The following is a 14,504-nucleotide window of genomic DNA, read 5'->3' as shown; positions in this document are numbered from 1 at the left end:
GCCGAGAACACACCCTGGACAGGCTTGGCGTTCTCGGGTGTTATGATCAATATTGACGCTAAAATACCACCGAGCCGGCGAGCCCCGTCTCAGGATCTGCAAGTTAAGCTTCCCCGCGTTAAGCGAATCCGCCCCGGCAGCGATCCTCCTCTACAGTACCAAGAGGACTTGGCCATGATCATACGGAGGAGCATTTCAAAAGTTTTTGCTCGCGCCCAAGCCACATGTTGCTTTTTCTTGCTTGAGGAACATAGAGTAATATTGTGCAAGTATCAGCTCTCTAAAAGCTCTACATTCCAGCGCCGTAGCCCACTGGGATGTTTCCGTGTTAATCCTGGGACCGCTCAATCATTGTTACCTACAGCAGCTGATCGCCTGGAGATGCTTACGGTCTTATGTACCGTTAGGTACCTGGCAAGGATCAAAGGGTGTGACGTCCGTAGCGTGGGCAAAAACTTTTGAAATGCTCCTCCGTACTCCGTTACAGCCGGCAGATCACGGAACGTCTCCGATGCGCAGAATGAAGGTGATGCTTGCTGTGCGGCTTAATTTCTGCTTTGTTGTCTGTGTGCCTTTTTTCGTATTTCTCTAGACGCGAGTAAATATGATAGCCAAACTTGGGCTCTAGAGTCTAGACCTTGAGAAGAACGTATGACGAATTGAACTGGCTCCAGATACTCCTCTTTCATCACCCATTCGTGTTTCTATGAGCCCTGTCTGGGAAATTTTCACTCGCCATTCTGTCCAGCGTTGATTTCGATCGAACTTTGTATTCACAGGCAATAGATGATGGCACATACTCGCGCTTATCGGGCCTTAATTTGGACTGCAACCCTATAGCATATCCAAGGTGTTCGATCCAGTCGAACTCTACGTGTTTCAAAAGTAGTAAAATATCTTGACTTGGACAACAGACAAAATCGGATAGTCCTGCACAATGGAAACGTGTTTCAGCATAGACTTTGACCCTAAAAAACAGACGACATGTATCCGAGATGGGTGCAAACTTGCGAGCTACCTCAACCTGAGCACCTGAAACATCCCAACGAAAGAAACGCGGACAAAAGCGCGGAATTCGGATGTCAAGTCATCATCAAGGGACTCTTGGCCGGGAAACCTTGTCGGTGGCGCTGAAGAGCAAGACGCTGAGAACGAGGTTATATGACGGCACATCCTCAACTCCATGGACTTTTCCAGATATCCATTCGCTTCAGTCAATCCACTCTAGACTTGTGGCGATGAGGGACGGCCCTGGCGGCTTACAATGGCTCAGACACCGTGCATTTCCACAGTTCACGGGTTCACGAACGACACTTCCCCAAACCAAACCATGAACGACATCTTCGCTCCCCTCGAAGACATCCACTTCGACGCACAATTCTCAACATTGTTGGAGCTTTCCTATCAAGACTCTCAGAGTCTGAAGAATACACAATCCCCGCTCCCTTCAAGATGGGCAAACAGAACTATCTTCATCAGCTCCGCCACCACTTCCACTGATGGATGCGTCGACGCCAGCTCACTTCCCTCACACGGAACCAAACATGACCCGACATTGCGTTCGGTTGAGGACCAAGACAGGCAGAACACAGAGTTTGAAAGCCTTGGTTCTCTTTCTGCCACGGGCGACTCGCATGCACAACTACGAGAGGAAATCTACAGATGGCTTGCACTAACAGAAGATTCTCCTCGGTTGTCGTACGCGAGACCGAGTGAACCTGAAGAGAGTGATTCTCGCACTTGCCCAACCCCGTTCCGACGGGGAGTCGAGTCGCCTTCTGACAGCAGGGGTTCATCTGCGAGAAGCCACTCATCCACCGAAGATCGGAGCCAAGGAGAAGCTTCTGGGGAAGAGGATAGCCAACCTGTCGAAAAGTCTATCCCCCAACGGTTTCACGACGGGTATCATGCTGCTCTGTTGCAGATGCTGCCACCGTCTTCAGTGTATTCACGGGGAACCCACCCGTCATTTCATCGCCAATACCGCAACAAGGAAGAATTAGCTTTCTATGAGGGTCTTTGACCCTGAGTTGACTTGGGCATGGGTTTATTAGCTGAACTTGGTCATTTGGTATCGGCCGAAGGTCATGCATGGTCTTCACACGCGGCATTTACCGGGATCTGTAGAATGTAGCATTACTTACACGATACATTATACGATGCAACTGATAGCCAATTGTAAGTGCCATCTTAGCTGGGATGCAAGCTCGTATGAAGACCTCAGTCACATTCACCGATGGATGCACTGGCTAAGTCGTCAAAGTTAGTGTGAGGGCATTTTGAGCCCGTAACCCGACGTTTGTAGCAAGTGATCTGCCACCTCCATTGCTGTGGCTTCTTCGTCACCTGCTGGATCAGGCTAATCTGACCTGTGCGGGCGCATCTCTAAGCCCTTCAGCTCGAGAATCAGCACGCTCACGCCACGAAAACTTTAGCCAGGCGCTTCCATCAATTTTGTCGTGAAATCTCGCCGTCGATCGATTGAGCCTAGGTGTTTGAACGTGAGAGAGGGTTGGCTCAGTTCTCAGCTTGGAGTAGATGTTGGTCGACCAAAGCAGGAATACACGGAGTATGGTTGGGCGGCAGGGTTAGCCCAGGAAACGTCGGGAACTGCCCTGTCCAATCGCACCCCTGAGGCTTGCATTAGCTTGAGCGGCTGATCATAGGCATCGCTGCAAGTGCTTTGACTTTCGATGATCCGTGAGCAACCTATCCGCAACTCTCTATGAATCGGTCCGTTCCAGAACAATATCACACTCGGTCTACGTGTCGAGGTGCATGGAGACCTAGAAATCTCGGTCCAAGAATGCCATGCAGGAAACCAGGGTCCTTCACAGTCTCTTGACCAGTCATATGTGCCATCATCCAGGCCCGATGCCCACGTACATGCTTTAACATTCGTGCTGCCACCACGCACGAACCAAGATCAGACACCCGGCCTCCTGGTCAATGTCTCGTTGACGCACGCCTTAATCATTCCGTAGTCAGTCCACGATGGATGCCTCCCAATGTGAGAAACTATGAAACATTGATTCTGGTATTTGACAGCCAAAGTGTTCAAAGTTATACCAAGATCACTAATGGTGTGTGATGAGGAAACAAACCACTCATGCCAAGCATTCGTCAAGCGTTCCGTCCTCAAAGTTTAGGGCTGTAAGTACCCATGGGCACCTACAGCCTGAGTACCTATTCTGAGCTTGTAGGTACCAATGGGTTGAAATACTTGTATTATATCTTGTTTTATTGTAAATAATGTTACATATAATTTTTCAACTTTATATTTAATAAAAATCCATTTACCCTATAGCTTTTAGCTATCGACGGGTACCCGTGGGGAAAAACATAGCCCTCATGGTGACCCGATTTTACACCCTATCGATATTGAAAGATGCGCCGTTTTAGCTAGCCCGCTATAAGCTCCTCGAACTGGGCTGCTGGGACACCTTTCTCCAAAACACACCCAACTCAAGATATAGTGTCATGTAAGGAGTTATCCAGGGTAAACAGCATTTTAGTGTCATATCAATCTAAGTAATGGACAAGGGAATGATGAACGGACGCCGTGGGCAGTTGATGAACCAGCCAACCCTAGTGTCAATCGTGAGAAATTATAGAGGGGTTACGCGACGAAAATGCAGCAACCGGCCACCCCCTTCCGGCAAAACGAGATACTCATGTCATCCCCAGTGCGGGGAAACAAGTTCTGCGTCTTATCTACCCCGACTTAACTATCACAGGTCGTTCCCCAGAACTTCCCCTGATTTATTGCGACCCATTTCCGTCGGGTAACCGATAACGCCACCCCTGACTCGTGTTTGCATTAGCGCCGTTTTGTCGGTCCGACATCAAAAAGATCGAAATATCGGAAGATTCGATATCAAATGATCAATGATCAAGGATTAATGGTGGATTTGGGGTCGAGTTAGCCGAATGGTTCATTGATTCTGGCGTTGGCAGCTCCACAAGCTTTCTCCACAGGAAACAGCCAGCATTAATGAGAGAAACTGGAAGATTTGGCTACAGCAGCGTCAGTTGGCTCTATTCCAATTCTAAGCTTGCTGTGGTAGACAAACTTGTAGCAATAGCCATGCACTCGGACCGTGCTAAGGGGTTTGACCAGCTAACGTTACACCTACTGTAAAATCTCAACGGGTCCGGGAAGCTGAGTGTATGGTAGGTACCCAACATTAGTTGGTAGATACCCAAAGTAGCGGATTCCAGGGTTCTCGGGGTCTTTGTTATGAGTTAACTCCATAGCTGACCGCCGGCTATGATTCAGATCAAACCAATATTGAGCCAGACCAAACTCCCCAAAGAGGTATACCCGGAAAGCCTCCTCGGGCTGTGGCTTTACTTCAACCACCTTCACCCAGTATGGCGACCCGAAGCTCGTGGTTCCAGTTTCAGGGAAGTCACCCGGCACCGTAGCAAGTTGAGCCAGCGTCTCGGTGTCGAGCATAATGCAGGAAATGAACCGAATGTCACCGGTATTGGAAGGGCCATCGTTAGTCGCAATCCAATCCGCGAAATACTCGCAGACCGTGGCAACCGAGGCGTCCTCTAGCGCTGCATCTTCCAGTACATCGTTCTCGAAGCGGCTCAGTATCTCCTGGTTGGGCCGTGTATCAAACTCTAGAGATAGGTCCGCGAGCTCGAAAGGTTGGCTACTTTTATGCTCCTCCAGTATGTGCTTTACAGAGATGGCCTCCGTATCGGTGAATACTTGCGCCGTACTGCGGATTAGAGCGAGGGCGTATTGCATCTGTTCATCTGACCCAGGACCATACGATGTGCGTACAATGGCGAATCCCCATCTCTTTTGCCGGTGACCACGGGTGAGCACTAAGACCTCTCGCAGTTGAGATATAATCTCGCGGTGGTGTAGAGGGTCTCCAACAAAGCGCGGCCGTCGAAAGTCCTCTTGATAGATCCACGCGGGGTCGTCGCCAGTATCGATAGATTGATTCATTGAAAGAACCTTGGGTACTTAGAAGTAGAAGATAATAACTAACAAGGAGGGAATAGAACGGTGTGGTTCAGGAGAAGTCAAGAAGCCACGTTTGAGTTTGGGGGTTTTCGCCTCTTATATTTTTGATACTCCTGCGCAACCAACCGCGTCTGCATTCATAATCTGCATGCCAAGGCCGTGTGAAAATTACTAAGCAACGCGAAATGTCTTTGTATTGATTCAATATTCCTATCTTACAATTGCCTAATGACAACGGCACCGAACAAAACCGTACTAAAGCCAAACACACTCCATCCCATGTACCCATCCATTAATCAAAAAATAACCGATGATTGGAACACCTGAACTCGGAAGCTCCGCCGACATGCAATATTTGTATGGCAACCTTAAGCATCGTATGCTTGGCCACTATTAGATATTGGGGTACATGAATCAGTTGATGGAGATGGGCCGCGATTCGTGCTTCTCAGACTTGGGAACGATGATTGAGAGGATGCCATCCTTGAAGTTGGCAGTCGCAGCGTCATGTTCGACCCGGTTGTGGAAGTTGAAGCTTCGGGAGAACTGGCCAACGGTGCGCTCTGTGAGCCACCACTTGGCGTTGTCGGCGGGCTTTGGCTCAGTCGTTTCAGTTTTCTCGGCCTTCTTGGGCTCGACTACTTCAGACGCAGTCTTCTCGGCCTGTTCGGGAGCCTCTTCGCCATCGTAAGAGATAGACTCGAACTCCTCATCTTCGACGGTGGCCTGATAGGAGCTCCTCTTCTCATCGATGTCGCTGGCAGTATCGCTAGTGGTGTCCTCAGCGATGGCAGTAGGTGTGGCACCAGCTGTGAAAGCACGCTCCTTCTTGCCGGAGATGAGGATTGTTTGAGGATCGGTGAAGATGACATTGACATTGTCCATGTTCACACCAGGGAACTCGCCATGGAGCTCATAAGCTTGCTGGGTCTCGCGGATGTCAAACTTCGGCTGCCACTGAGGAACAGCACTTCGACGAGCGTCTTGGCGAGAGTAGTTGTCAAAGTCATTGAGGAGTCGGAAGAGGGGAGTGAAGGAGGCGTCGGACTTGTAGAATTTGCACGGTGAGAAGGCCATTTTGTGTATTAGGCTGGTAGTAAGACTGTAAAATGGATGGGTGGTTTGATAATGGAAGCGTTAAGCAGGTGTTGAAGATGGAGCAGATAGAAGAGCTTCTTATTAGGCTTGTGAGTGTGTGTGTTCGGATGAAGAGGCAGATTGGGCTTTGAGGAATATACAGCGTCGCTTTATAGTGAAATAAGGGACGGCGAAGATTACATTAATTGTTTCCCCCGTATTCTCGAAGGCTTACAATAGCCATTTGCTTATGCCGATGATTCTAAATCATCCCGATGGTACTAGTTGATTGTGGAATCTTGTGGAACATTCTAGGGGGTTCCATAAGCCCAGGTCAGGTATGCTTACCTACAAGTCACAACTTGGCCAAAATTGAAAATGGAGTAAAAATGAATGGTCTATAAATATATGAATTAGCCTATGTATGATCTTATTACTTTTGGGTACGTGGGATCGTTCATCCAAAGCATCTGAAATGTTCTCTGGGAAGTATTGGTTCGTCGCGATAAGGCCCACTTGTGATTGGTGGCCCGTGCGCGGCGAATCAAGTCAAGGCGGGCTCTGCTAACATGACATGCGAAGAGGCGAGTCAGGTAACTGACAGAGACACCCTTCACATGAATCAAGATGGATTTTCATAAGTAGGGGAAAATAATACATTTCAACAACTCTCATCCACTCTTGTAAACCAAATCATCTCCTTCAAAGCAGGCTCCAGGCCCAATCCCAATTTTACCGCAATGTCATCCTCAAATTTGAACTCGGCCTGAATTGATTCCACACAATCTTCTAAAAAGTCACTTAAATGCGCTGTGTATCTTGTTTGGTCACATAGATGATCAAAAGTCAGAGTGAATCCCATTGACCGATCCATGGCGTCAATAAAATTTTTGTTGCCCTTGGCCTGAACAGTAATGTTGTGATATCCAGGGTGCCAGTACTTGCCTGTGTATAGAGTAAGCGGCAACTCTTGGGGTTTTAAATCTTTGGCGGGGATGTCGCGGGTTCCTGGTATTGTTTCTTTATTTTTCCCTTTTGTATTCCCCTTGTTCTCGAATTTCTGTTTGGGATGGACACTCTTATTGCAGCTTTTGCTCATTTTCGGGGTTTTGCTTCTTTGTCGATATGGCTGGTCTGCCTCTGGAATCTGAAGGACTTCGTCGATGAAGTCACGGGCCAAAACAGTCCCGATGGGGCCTGCTCCAGTCGAGTTTCCGACAATAACAGCGCCGAAGTTGAAGCTAGGGACGAAGAAAAACCGGCTCCCGAAGCCGTCGATGGTGCCATTGTGCCCGACAACCATATGGCCCCGGTAATAGTGCACTTCTAATCCTGCTGCGTATGCAGCAGGGGAAGAATGTGGCTTCAATCTTCTTGCGTTTGGGTTCACAAAAGAGCGCATTCGGATGAGCCCTTGGTACACTTTTTCATTGATCGGGCCTTTGCGGTTCATCAACGCTTGAACCCATTTGGCAAAATCGGCGACGCTGGAGATGATGGAGCCTGCACCTTGCCCCTCCGGACAATCTGGGCTCTGGAACCCATGGTATGTTGAGCTGTCCTTGTACCAGTGATATCCGGTAGCAATACGATCCCCAAACCCCTTAGCTCCAGCGGTTGTGGACTGAAGACAGGTTGATTTCATATCAAGCGGTTCGAAAAAGCGCTCGTGTAGAAATTCGGCAAAGCTCTGCCCACTTTTCACTTCCACCAGATATGATGCCGCGGTATACATCATGTTGCAATACAGATATCTTGCCCGGATGGGTGCAGCCACGGGAAGGTTCCGCAAATTTCTAGTGATAGAACGAGCATCGTCTGGCTGCGCTGCCTGTGGCCCAAAATAGGAATTGTCATGGCTATGTTTGTAAGTCAGCGATGACCAGGAGTCTGACAGTGAGGGTTTTTACGCGGCCATGCCAGTCCTATGGCTCAAGATATCTTCAACAGTAACGCCTTCTGTATACCCAACGCCGGGCATGACGAAGTCCTCTGGGAGCAAGGTAGACATTAGAGCGTCATACTGCACATCGGGGAACTGTTCATTGTCGTCGACCAACAACCCGACGGATGCAGCGGTCAGCGATTTGGCACACGATGCGAAGTCGAAGAGTGTGTTCGATGTGCATGCTACTGGCGGCTCAATGGACGCTTTTCCGTAGCCCTCAGAAGCGATTTCGTCGCCCTGCACAACTGCAATAGCAAGACCAGGCACGTGGTGAAGGCTCATCAAATCCTCCACATAGGAACGGAATTTTTCAGACCGGAACATTTCCATGGTTCGGTGTAGAAAGCTGAGGGTGGACGGAGGTGAGAATGTAAGAACGCAACAGTACCTACTTAGAAGACGACAGATTCTAAGTGTGAGGGCCATAATTGACGAACCTTCTCACGGCCAATGACTCACCTTTTCTTACACCTCGTCCTGCGGGGATTTTAATGGTACCCTCAAATTAGTCAGCCTCCAAACTGACAGCTGCAATCGTGTCAGCTACTGAGAAGAGCTGCACTAACCATGTCAGACTGGATTGCACGGAGATCATCGGCGGGTAGCTTTCTGGGAAATGTTCGCTTATTGCACTAAGTGATGTAGGGGAACCTGCGGCCTCGTTAGCCCACGAGAATAGATTACCATTTCATGGGCTGGGAGGTGTTTGTCTGGCTCATGTTGATTGACAAGTCTAAGAGATTCCAGAGCACACCGATATAATTCTCACACGTTATAAAACCTCTTTCCATCGGTTTTCTAACTACAACATCAAAGTCCAGACATGCCCATTTGCCACCTGCGCAAAGTCAGACATCATCTCCTGATTGTGCACGAGATTTGGGAATGTCACATTTTTGCACCTTTTAAATTTAATTCATTTCATATCTTGGCCTGTCCATTGATCCAAGCTGGAGCCGCAGCTATTTTGCTATTTTCCCATTCTTGCTAGCATGATGCATTGATAGGCACATTGTTTCGTGCCTTTACGTGCCAGGCTCAGAGTTCGTACCTTCTTGTCAATTCAACTTGCTATTCAATCTTCATTTTGGTTTGGCGATATCCCCATATGCCTCAAGCGTGGTCTGCAGTGGTCTTCGCTGCTGAATCTCCAACCAACAATCCCCATGTGTGAGAAATGGATTCAGTGACGGAGAGTCCCAATCATAACTCTTCATACTCCTTTGGCAACTCCTTCCCTTCAATCCAAGCTCTAATACCAAGTGCAAAAACTTCTGGGAATTGCAGGTTCCATGCATGCACGGCATTCTTCACCACAAAAACCCGACTCTCACTGCACCCGCCCTGCCGTAACAATGGACCCATTTCTCGTGTCGCTTCAACATCGTCTTGAAGACTACCAGCAATAACTGCGGTCCGAACATGGACTTCCTGCACTTTACTCCAGTCGAAGTCCAAGATACTCGTATAGTTGTCGCGCACAGTAGTCCGCGATCTGTTTTTGGCCATCTCCGCTCTCAGAGCCTCGTGTCTTGCCATGCCGTGACTAGAAGCCATCCACCAGTAAAGACGATCTGGCATTGAATGTAGCAAGCACAATAATATCCAAATAATGAATGGACGCAAAGATAGCCATTTGTAAACGCCTCTGAATGGATGCGCGCCTGTCGCAAAGACGCTGTGTACAAGTTCCGGGTAACAACGGGCCAACTCGAGTGAGATAAAGCCACCCATGCTTAGCCCAACGACATGGGCCTTACCCCCATGAGCATGGCGTCTGATTAGATCTGCGACGCGATCTGTTGATGCTGGAAGAAGGACCGGGAGAATGTTCGAAGAGTTGGAGTGGCCGTTTAGGTCAATAACCATCAGGTGGTAGTCCGGCGAGAGGTAGGGGGTTACATGCTCCCATTCCAAATGACAAGAAAGAACCCCATGGAGAAAAATAACAGTTGTAGATCCGGCTGGGTTGGTTGATACGTAGAAGAGTTCGTCGTCTTCAGATGGCGCCTCGGCCTTCAGTGGCTGTCGCCTTGTCGCCATAGCTTTTTTCGCAGGAAATGTTTAGAGCAGAATATTATCAGACGTCTTATTTGTGAAATAGTCGAGCGTACTGTGGATTCTTAAGTATTCAGTATCTTGTGATAGCCAGCCACAGCCTGATTGTCAGCAGTTCCACCATCTGACCCTCGCCCCATTAATCAGGCGCTTCCAGCCTTGATTCTGTTCTGGGCCAAGCTCACCAGCCCAACCATACGCCACATCAGTAAATGACACGTACGCCACTGGGGTTACGGTCCGGTAAAACCTAGAATAGAATAAATGGCGTGTAGTCACTGTTGCTGTCGCTGTCGGTGGTAAACAACATCACCGCAAGATCTGCGTCGATTAATGTTGCAACACTAGTGCCTTGCTTTCCAGTTCTTTTCCAGAGCGAATACTGACGATTAGGGATACATCATCCCGTATTTATCCTTAGCAATTAGCATTTATTCTTAAAGCATGATAAGTTCTTTAGCTTCTGATATACGCAATATAGACTTGTTCTAAATCTGATACACAATCTACGATGAGAAACGCTCGGGCTGTGACCCATAAGGAATCACCCTCACCATGTGTCTTCTTTCATTATCCTGGAAGTCAGGAACGGCCGAGTGTCCACAAGATCGCTGATCCCAGACCACCACCGTTCCCTCCTCCCACTTCACACGGCAGCTGAAGTCCATACTTCTGATGTGATTGTGGAGGAACGACAGGAGATGCTGCGATTCTTCTGGTAGGAACCCTTCAACTTGACGGGCAATGGTCGGATTAACAAAGAGCGCTGGCTTTCCGGTAACAGGATGTCTGATTACAAGTGGGTGGGAAGCGTTGATGGCTTCTTTCAAGGCGCGCTCCGTCCCAACTCGTCTGACCTCTCCTTCTGAGGCGGATGTGTGTAAAAGACTCAACGACGATAGTGTCTCTCTAAAGGCCGGTGATAGCGCTTCATAGGCCGCAGTAAGTGAAGTGAATGCAGTATCGCCGCCACCCGACTTGGGGGTTTCAAGAACCCAGAAGAACGTTGTTGATGGAACATTGGGTGTGAAAGTTTGGTCAATGTGCCAGAGGTCATACGTCGTCCTTGGTCCAAGGAGGGTTCTCAGATTCCCGCTAGTGAAATGTTAGATTTTTTGTCAATTCATGGATTAGGGCAGTCTCACGACTTCTCGTCGGCATAAACCACATGAAACTCGGGTCCAGTGCCTTTAGGATAGCCCATGGTAGGGTGGCGATGAAGCGGGCCATAGTGCTTGACAATGTCGAGTTGCTTTTCAAATCCAACGTCCGCAAAATCTTGGTCCCTCTGGGTTCAGTCTTAGCATCAATTTAAGGACGTTGGAAGGTGAGAGAGACTGACAAAAACAACAACACCTCTCTCGGCAGCCAGAAGAGCAAGTTCATCCAGTCCAGTCTCGCCCAGCTTACTGATTTGTATCCCCCGGATTTCAGTACCAATCCTTGGGGTGATGTTCGTCACGGTTGCCCCAGCCTTCAGAAGCGATGGCTTCGACGGGTCTGCACGGCTTCCGGGCTCCTCCGCCTCGAACAAGGGTACCGCTTCGGGTGCGACATATCCATCGGATCGAGTGGGGAGATATGCAGGGTATAACGGCTCAGAAGACATGACGCCTTGGTGTATGATGAACTGGAGAGAGGATTTAGGTGCTTCGGTCAAGAAGTCTGTGCTCGAAGCTGCATGCACTTTGGAGAATCGATGCAGCCGCCTTGCACATAATGTATTTGACGCATTAACCGTATCCCTCAGATCAATTGCTGACAGCCCTGATGTCGGCGACAGGCCGACCGACTTCGACTGAAGTGGTAATTTTGGCTGTCGTCATCGGTTGCCAAGCCAGCCAATTCCCGCTATCCAGCAAACAAGGCCTGAGCAATTTCCCCAGATGAAGACGCAATCGACGCTCTCCCTCGACAGCTAACCAATTCCGCTTCGAAACCTCCAATTCCCATCATTATGATTGGATTGCTAAACCAGAAGCGGAGAATCCTGCGTGACAGATGTCCCCGCCTTTTAAACGAACCGAACTGCTATTGATCGCTTGCGCCAAGGGCCTCGCACTTTGGTCGGGGCATGATTCAAGATGTTACCTGATATGGACTCCTTAGACATGATTCCGTCATTAGAGCCCTGGTATGAGGAACGGTGGTGTGCAAGCCCAGTCCTCGGCCCAAATAAAAAATAAAAAAAAGTCCACGAAACTGCCTTGATTACAACACTGAGAAGCGAAACACTGAGCCAAACCGAAATTCTCGAGACATATATATAATGGCATCCACCTAAGAGCTCTTCGTCTATTTCATAGATAATCTCGAACTCTAGACCCTCACCCAACCAGACTGTCTGGCCTAGTCAGCACCCCGAACCATGTCACCCACGACCAGTCTAAAGAACGCCTCGGCGACCGAGGACCATCAGCTCGACACAATTCCCGAGTCAAATTCATGGCTCGCCAAAGTTCACCCGTACTTCAAGAACCCCCAACATGTGTTCATTCTTAAGCTCGACGCATTCCTTCTATCATGGGCATTCGTTGCCGGTGTAAGCCACGCCACCCACAATGCAGCGTTTCCTTCACCACTAATAACGATACTTTAGCTATTCAAAGATATGGATCAAAGCGCCACTACTGCCGCCTATGTTTCTGGAATGAAAGAAGACCTGGGGCTTCTTGGTAACGAATTGGTCGAGTTCACAACATGGTTTTCCGTTGGCTACGCACTGTTCATCGTGCCCTCGCAATTGATCCAAACCCGGGTCCGACCGTCGATATTCCTTCCTATCTGCGAGATAGTCTGGGGAATATTTACTCTTTTCACTTACAAGGCGCCAAATGCCAAGACTATTTACGCGCTGCGATTCTTTCTCGGAGTCTTCGAGTCAACCTCATGGCCTGGAATCGTATCTCTTATCCTGAACTGGTAAGAATTAATTCTCCTTAAACTCAAGACTCCACTAATTGGAAATAGGTACACGCCAAAAGAACTTGGAAAGCGACTGGCAATCTTTGGCGTCAGTGGCGTCGCAGGAAACATGTTTCTGGGTATCGTCCAGGCAGCTCTCTACAGGAACCTGAACGGCGCCCAAGGCCTTGCAGGCTGGCAATGGCTTTTTATTGTCTCAGGAGTCATGACCATCTTCTGGGGCATCGTAGGCTTCTTTGTGATTCCTGATTCGCCCGCCATCACCCGGGCTCTATACTTGTCGGAGCAGGAGAGAGAACTTGCTCGCGCAAGGATGGACGAGAGTGGAACCAAGACATCCGGCATCATCCCCTTCAAGGTTTTGGTTCAGAAACTGAAGCTTCTTGTTCAAACCCCTATAACTTACCTTTACCTGGCTGGTTATCTACAGTTCGCCTGGAGTCAGCGTGCCAACGCTTACTTCTTGCTCTACCTGAAGGGGCTTACCAAATCGAACGGCGACCCATTGTACTCCGTCTACACCGTCAACCTGATCCCCTTGGGAGGTTACGGCATCAGCATTGTATGCAACATTGGGCTGAACGCTCTCAGTGACTGGAAGGGTTGGCGATGGCAAGTTGCAGTCGCAGTTGCGGCTGTGCAGGTGCTCGCAACCTCGGTTCTTGCGGGCTGGCCTGACTCTCGACACACTATCATGGCATTCTATTTCTTGACATTCGCTACGGCGGCCTGGGGGTATGCACTCCTAGCCTGGATGGCCGAGATCCTTCGCAAGGAGCCAGAGGTGCGATCAATTCTTGTCGGAATTGCAGTTACCCTTGTTTATGCCGGGCATGCCTCGATTCCACTTCGGGCGTGGCGCGTGGATGACAGCCCGAGATATCCAATCGGCTTCCCCTTGGCGGCAGCCTTCGCTGTTGGAAGCATCATTGCCATCCTGGGGTTGCTTTTCTACATTAACAGGTACCCCGAGATTTTGGATTGGGGCTTGGACCGAGAGGGAGCTAAATCTAGAGCGGTGGAGGAGATTATCCCTGGTGGTGAGTCAGTTGATGGCGATGATAACAAGGACCCGACACACCAGACTGCCCGGCTGTAGCATAGGGGGGATATGATGTGTCTAGAAGTTGAAATCAATCGGCAAAGCATTTTTCATGAAGCTAAGGGGAGAAACTCTCATAAGAGAGCGTTATAATCAATGCCCAACCTGGTGATTGACTCATGATATGCCGAAAATAGGGCTTGGCTGATTGTTTTGCTGACTTATTAACAGAAATAAGTAAGGAGAACCGAAACCGCGGTCCTGGTTGGGCGTCGAAAAAAAATGCTGTCATTTTCGCCGGACCCGTGGGCCTCGCGGATCGCCATTAAGGATTTGGAGGCATTACACATCTAAAATTGGGGATGATCGGGCTAACAGTGATTCCGGCTGACAGTACTGCAAGAGCCAGTGTTCTGGGTTTTAATTCGCGATAACGTAGCATTACGGCAAGGCCCAAGTACATAAGG

General features: G+C 49.1%; 7 protein-coding genes across 7 annotated transcripts; 2 read left to right on the top strand and 5 right to left on the bottom strand.

The window, feature by feature from the left end:
* Window positions 1-1,264: 1,264 nt before the first annotated feature.
* BGZ61DRAFT_475375 (uncharacterized protein) lies at window positions 1,265-2,023 on the top strand (the record flags this gene model as incomplete). The annotated part of the gene is made up of 1 exon (XM_046248687.1): window positions 1,265-2,023. One exon carries the CDS (start codon window positions 1,265-1,267, stop codon window positions 2,021-2,023), a length of 759 nt encoding a protein of 252 aa, XP_046107839.1.
* A 2,109-nt stretch (window positions 2,024-4,132) lies between these two features.
* Window positions 4,133-4,969, bottom strand: BGZ61DRAFT_475374 (uncharacterized protein; the record flags this gene model as incomplete). Its single annotated transcript, XM_046248686.1, has 1 exon — window positions 4,133-4,969. The coding sequence occupies one exon, from the start codon at window positions 4,967-4,969 to the stop codon at window positions 4,133-4,135; it is 837 nt and encodes a 278-aa protein (XP_046107838.1).
* A 194-nt stretch (window positions 4,970-5,163) lies between these two features.
* BGZ61DRAFT_447013 (heat shock protein 30) lies at window positions 5,164-6,281 on the bottom strand. The gene has a single exon (XM_046245277.1). The coding sequence runs from the start codon at window positions 6,062-6,064 to the stop codon at window positions 5,402-5,404; it is 663 nt and encodes a 220-aa protein (XP_046107837.1). The 5' UTR covers window positions 6,065-6,281; the 3' UTR covers window positions 5,164-5,401.
* A 182-nt stretch (window positions 6,282-6,463) lies between these two features.
* BGZ61DRAFT_504564 (beta-lactamase/transpeptidase-like protein) lies at window positions 6,464-8,430 on the bottom strand. Its single transcript, XM_046251804.1, has 2 exons — window positions 7,975-8,430; window positions 6,464-7,923 (listed from the first exon to the last, which is right to left on the bottom strand). The coding sequence occupies exons 1-2, from the start codon at window positions 8,340-8,342 to the stop codon at window positions 6,726-6,728; spliced, it is 1,566 nt and encodes a 521-aa protein (XP_046107836.1). The 5' UTR covers window positions 8,343-8,430; the 3' UTR covers window positions 6,464-6,725.
* A 517-nt stretch (window positions 8,431-8,947) lies between these two features.
* BGZ61DRAFT_447011 (Alpha/Beta hydrolase protein) lies at window positions 8,948-10,093 on the bottom strand. Its single transcript, XM_046245276.1, has one exon. The coding sequence runs from the start codon at window positions 10,053-10,055 to the stop codon at window positions 9,216-9,218; it is 840 nt and encodes a 279-aa protein (XP_046107835.1). The 5' UTR covers window positions 10,056-10,093; the 3' UTR covers window positions 8,948-9,215.
* A 483-nt stretch (window positions 10,094-10,576) lies between these two features.
* On the bottom strand, window positions 10,577-11,679 carry BGZ61DRAFT_346591 (uncharacterized protein; the record flags this gene model as incomplete). Its single annotated transcript, XM_046239896.1, has 3 exons — window positions 10,577-11,165; window positions 11,216-11,358; window positions 11,413-11,679. The coding sequence occupies 3 exons, from the start codon at window positions 11,677-11,679 to the stop codon at window positions 10,577-10,579; spliced, it is 999 nt and encodes a 332-aa protein (XP_046107834.1).
* A 578-nt stretch (window positions 11,680-12,257) lies between these two features.
* On the top strand, window positions 12,258-14,366 carry BGZ61DRAFT_569549 (major facilitator superfamily domain-containing protein; the record flags this gene model as incomplete). The annotated part of the gene is made up of 4 exons (XM_046256033.1): window positions 12,258-12,612; window positions 12,670-12,992; window positions 13,041-14,035; window positions 14,269-14,366. Exons 1-4 carry the CDS (start codon window positions 12,439-12,441, stop codon window positions 14,364-14,366), a joined length of 1,590 nt encoding a protein of 529 aa, XP_046107833.1. The 5' UTR covers window positions 12,258-12,438.
* Window positions 14,367-14,504: the final 138 nt, after the last annotated feature.

The sequence above is a fragment of the Ilyonectria robusta genome, assembly GCF_021365365.1.
Source record: "Ilyonectria robusta strain PMI_751 chromosome Unknown BGZ61scaffold_5, whole genome shotgun sequence".
Lineage (NCBI taxonomy): Eukaryota > Fungi > Ascomycota > Sordariomycetes > Hypocreales > Nectriaceae > Ilyonectria > Ilyonectria robusta.
The sequence above is the reverse complement of the archived record's forward strand: the minus strand, read 5'-3'. Positions and strand labels throughout refer to the sequence as shown.